The sequence below is a fragment of the Lycium barbarum genome, chromosome 2 (assembly GCF_019175385.1).
Source record: "Lycium barbarum isolate Lr01 chromosome 2, ASM1917538v2, whole genome shotgun sequence".
NCBI classification, from domain to species: domain Eukaryota; kingdom Viridiplantae; phylum Streptophyta; class Magnoliopsida; order Solanales; family Solanaceae; genus Lycium; species Lycium barbarum.
The window spans coordinates 122,174,297-122,178,785 of record NC_083338.1 but is presented as its reverse complement, the minus strand read 5'-3'; the positions used below and the strand labels follow the sequence as shown (position 1 = coordinate 122,178,785).

The 4,489-nt window shown below is 34.2% G+C and overlaps 1 protein-coding gene across 1 annotated transcript; it reads left to right on the top strand.

Annotated features, from left to right (window-relative positions):
* The first annotated feature begins 1,784 nt into the window (after window positions 1-1,784).
* LOC132621768 (uncharacterized) lies at window positions 1,785-2,922 on the top strand. The gene has a single exon (XM_060336160.1). The coding sequence runs from the start codon at window positions 1,991-1,993 to the stop codon at window positions 2,603-2,605; it is 615 nt and encodes a 204-aa protein (XP_060192143.1). The 5' UTR covers window positions 1,785-1,990; the 3' UTR covers window positions 2,606-2,922.
* Window positions 2,923-4,489: the final 1,567 nt, after the last annotated feature.

Sequence of the window (4,489 nt, the reverse complement as noted above, 5' to 3'; positions counted from 1 at the left end):
CATTCATTTGTTAAAGAATTATGAGGGTCAAAAATTTTAATTAAGGAATTTAACATATAATTTTGGTAAGAACTATTAGGCGAGCCCCGAGCATTGGGCGTTAGGCGTGATTAGGGCACATAGTCGGGCACTTAGAGCGTAAGCCACACAGGAACTAAGCCCCGAGACGTTTTGCCAATGTCCCGCCCCGAAGTAAGCCCCAGGGCTAGTCCTGACATTGCCTTTTAAAATACTAGTTCAGATAAGTTAAAATACCGAATGCCGATATGACTCTTTCACAAAATAGGCCGCGACAATAAGGATCATGTGTTTTATTGAATTTAGGTATTAATTAGCTAAAACATATTCCCTCCATCTCAAATTATTTATCGTAGTTACTAAAAATATTTCCAGACCCCAAGATGTGGGATTTCACTGGGCTGTTGTTGTTGTTAGTTACTAAAAATATTTGTCTCAAATTATTTGTCGTTTTAGGAGTTCAAGGCACAAGTAATTATTTTTTCCTATTTTACCCATAGTAAGATTTTGTCATTTGTGGAGATGACACATAAATAGAGTAAACATTTAATAGAGAGAGATTAGAACTGAGACATAAATAAGGGTAAAGTTAGTCAAATACCCCTCCTAACTAATATTTCTTAAGGACGTATAAAACAAAAAAAGCGACAAATAATTTTGAGACGCAGAAGTAACACTAATTCCTTTGACATAGCCCCATAATCAAAATGATTGCCCTAGTTTTCAAAATGATCAAGAAGAAGAATTAGCAGAACATCCATCTATATATTGGAGACTTTTGATCTAAATTTCTAAGCAACTAGGTGAAGAAGACATTTCAATGTATATCTTAGAAGTTTTTTGGTAGCTAAGTAAGATATGGATATGTGGGCTAAAATAATTGCTACTTAGAAAAGTTCAACTATCTTCCAAAATGTATTGACTCAACCTTCCGCATGGTACAAGCACTGTCACCTCCATGTGTAGCTTTTCTAACTACTTCTTTAATAAACCAAATAGCTCCGTGAAATACAGCAAAACCTAACATGAAGGGAAAATTTAAAATACTACTAATACTTAAATCTAAACCAAGCATAACCACATTGTTAATTGAGTTTTTAGAGATTAAAAAATGCAAAACATTTACTTCAGACAACAACAATAGAAAACATTGTTTAACTTTGGATATAGTATGTTGGACAAGTATGTTAAAAGTGGATGACATAAATAGTGCATAACCAGGGGTAAAAAAATACATAAATATAATCACCTAAGTCATGTTATAATCTAGTGGTATCAGTAGTAGTCTTCTACACAAGAGGTGCGAGTTCGATTCCCTTTACCCTCTTCCCCTCCCCTTTCCTCTCCCCAATGTAATAATCGAAATTAAAAAGAAAATAATTACACATAATTACAATTCCTACTTCTACAATCCTGATTTTAATGAAAACTTCAACATTACAGAAAGGTGATTTATGTGATTCATTAATTTCCCATTTGGTTCTCCCTTTGTCCCTTTTCTTACTCCAATACATCCTTGCAAACTGGAAGCTTCATCTATGTCGCTGTCAAGGACTATCTCTATTTGTTCATTTCCTTTTATTTCCTCAGGCGTTTTAGTGTTTGCTTTCCAGCTAAACTTTTAGATTTTGTTTGTTTGTTTTATTTTCAAGAAAATTTATGACTAGCACGCACTAAGCATTGCTTAATGTTATTCGGTTTAAAAAACAAAAAATAAATCCTTGCAATTATGCAATGGGGTCATTTAATATCTCACTTTTCCATTTCTCATTTTCTGAAGTCTATTGTGCGTGCAAATTGACCTCCATCACCAATTCACAACCACAACAGAATCCCTCATTATACATACATATATATATATATACACACACATTACCAAGGAGAAACTAAACATAGTAAAGATAACAACATAAAAGAAAAGAAAAGACACTCTTCTTTCTTCCTCTTTTTGCTCTCTTCATCAAGAATCTCAATGGCTACTTCTTCTACCACTACAACTCCAAGATATGGTCAAAGAGACACCACATTTTCCACCCCAATTTTCACTCCTTCTCACTCTTCCAACTCTTCCTTTGGATCACTTTCTTTCCATGATCATCATGATTCCCCTTTTAGCCCTTTTCAATTTTCTACCAAGGGAGTGCCATTTTCTTGGGAAAACATTCCTGGAATTCCAAAGCAACAAATTTCAAGGAAAAATAGCTCTTCTTTAAGGCAACTATTACCATTGCCACCACCAGCTGGAAATCCTCCAAATTCAGCCAAGAAAACACAAAGGGTTCGCGACGAATTTTCTCCAAGAAAGAGTACTGCTAGTGAAAGCTTTAAGAAGGATCCATTTTTTGCAGCATTTGTGGAGTGTTCCAAGGATCAACAAGAAAATCATGAGAATTTTAGTAACATGTGGAAGAGTACTACTTCTTCACCAAAGGTAGTGGCATCATCAACAAGAAGTTTAATTGACAGATTTGGAGTGATAAGCATGTATGCATCTTGTAAAAGAACCTGTACTGTTTCAGAATCCATTGTTTATCTTCCAAGATCAAGAAATTATGGTCTCCTTAATACTCGTCGAACAAGCCGATAAAAAAAAAGTCAATTTGAGTCGAGGGTATATCTGAAACTTCTCTATCTTTACAAGGTAGGAGTAAGGTCTGTGTACACTCTATCCTCCATATACTCCACTTATGTACCATTACAGTGGGTAAGTTATTATTGTTGTAATTAGGGTCATTGGCCATTAGCCAAAGGGTCATGACTCAAGTTCTACATCCATAACAGTTTGGTTTTCGAGATATTATTGTAAGTTTCTCAACTTGTTTGAGATTAAGACGTAATTAATTTGTTGGCATTTTTATGATCATAATTAAGACATAATTAATGTTATTGTACAGTTGTACTTTATTAGCTTTTCTATGATTATTAGGAGTCTTATGGAATACGCAGGGGCGGACCTATGTAGAATTTTTGGGTGCTCCGGCACCCATTAAATTCAGTTACGGAGTATATAACTGTATAGAAAATATAAAGAAAACAGATATAAATAGTTAATAGAGCACTCCCAAACTCAAAATTCCTGGATCCAGCACCCCCGAACTCAAAATATGGGAATACGTGAGGACAACTAGATGGATATGTCCGAGAATTATATACTAGTAGTAGATTTTTTGTGTTTTTTATAATATTATTTTACTTTTGTTTGCTAAGAGCAAGTTCCAACGTGTTTTCATTAGGGCATGAGGAACTGCATAATTTCGTCTCATATATTGTCACATTAATGTTAAATAGAAATCGTATCCTTTCTGTATTTCATGTGATGAGTTCATGTCATATTATTACACAAACCCCATGTGAGACTTTAAGAATTGAGAAAATAATCTTGGACCACAAAAACATTTATAAGCGGACACACACACAAACACACATTTAATTGCCATAAAATTTTAGAGAATTTGGTCAAGTAGGAAAGATTTAGGTTCCCAAGAAGAAGAAGAAGAAAGATCGGAAATACAAATGTCTTGGGGTCAAAGTGAATATGTAATAAATAAATACTCCCAGTTAAAGATGATACTAGGAGTCCGCGACATTTTTAGTTTTTTTTTTTTTTTAAATAAAAACCAAACTAACACAAAAAAAAATTAAAAAAATTACATAAGTAAGTTTCGCGCACAGAATTCATGCGTAATAGGGCTCCATAAAAACTCTAAAATACTTAGCCATTTTTCAGCAAACTCTTCTCCTTCATTTCACCCCTTCAACACATTTTTGCACCCTCAAAAACATGTTTCAAAGCTCCCAAACCTCAAACTTTGTTATAGAACCCGATGTTGTGAATGCGGTTGTTATTGTTGAATTTTTTATGTATTATTAACTCTATAAATTAATAATAGACTTAAACAATCAAAGCAAATTAAAAACTTACCAATTTTTTTCTTATTGATGACTTCATCATAAACTAACAATACAAATTAGCCGCATGAGTCAGAAATTTTAAAGAACTTAAATAACCCCTAATCTTCATCAGAATAGAAGTCCTCAATATCATCCTTATAAAAATATTGGCGGTTTCTTAAGACACATCTTTTTTCAGTAGATGTTAGTTCTCTACCGGTTGATGATGCTTGTTCTTCGATCAACTTTAGCATGTAAAATCTACAACGTCTTGCCAGCATTCTGTTGCTTTCTTTTCTAATCCTTTGTACGGCAAGCTCACATGTTTTTACACCTACCCGGGGCATGGTAATTGAGTACCTTGTTGGGATTTAGAGCGTTGAGATTTTTCAAGTCACGAACAAGACTTTTCTGATTCGACAAGCCGATGTGACCATTCTCAGCGTAAACCACAATAATATTCTCGCCGATCTGAATATTTCACACAGCAGAAATCATCATTACGCTCTATAAGAAGGTGGGGATTTAGCTCGTCTAGTTTGAAATCACTGTTATCACTCGAAAAACTGCTATGATTTGA

Bases quoted from the DNA above. Each gene is read 5' to 3' on its own strand.
- LOC132621768 (XM_060336160.1), top strand. From the start codon at position 1,991: ATGGCTACTTCTTCTACCACTACAACTCCAAGATATGGTCAAAGAGAC.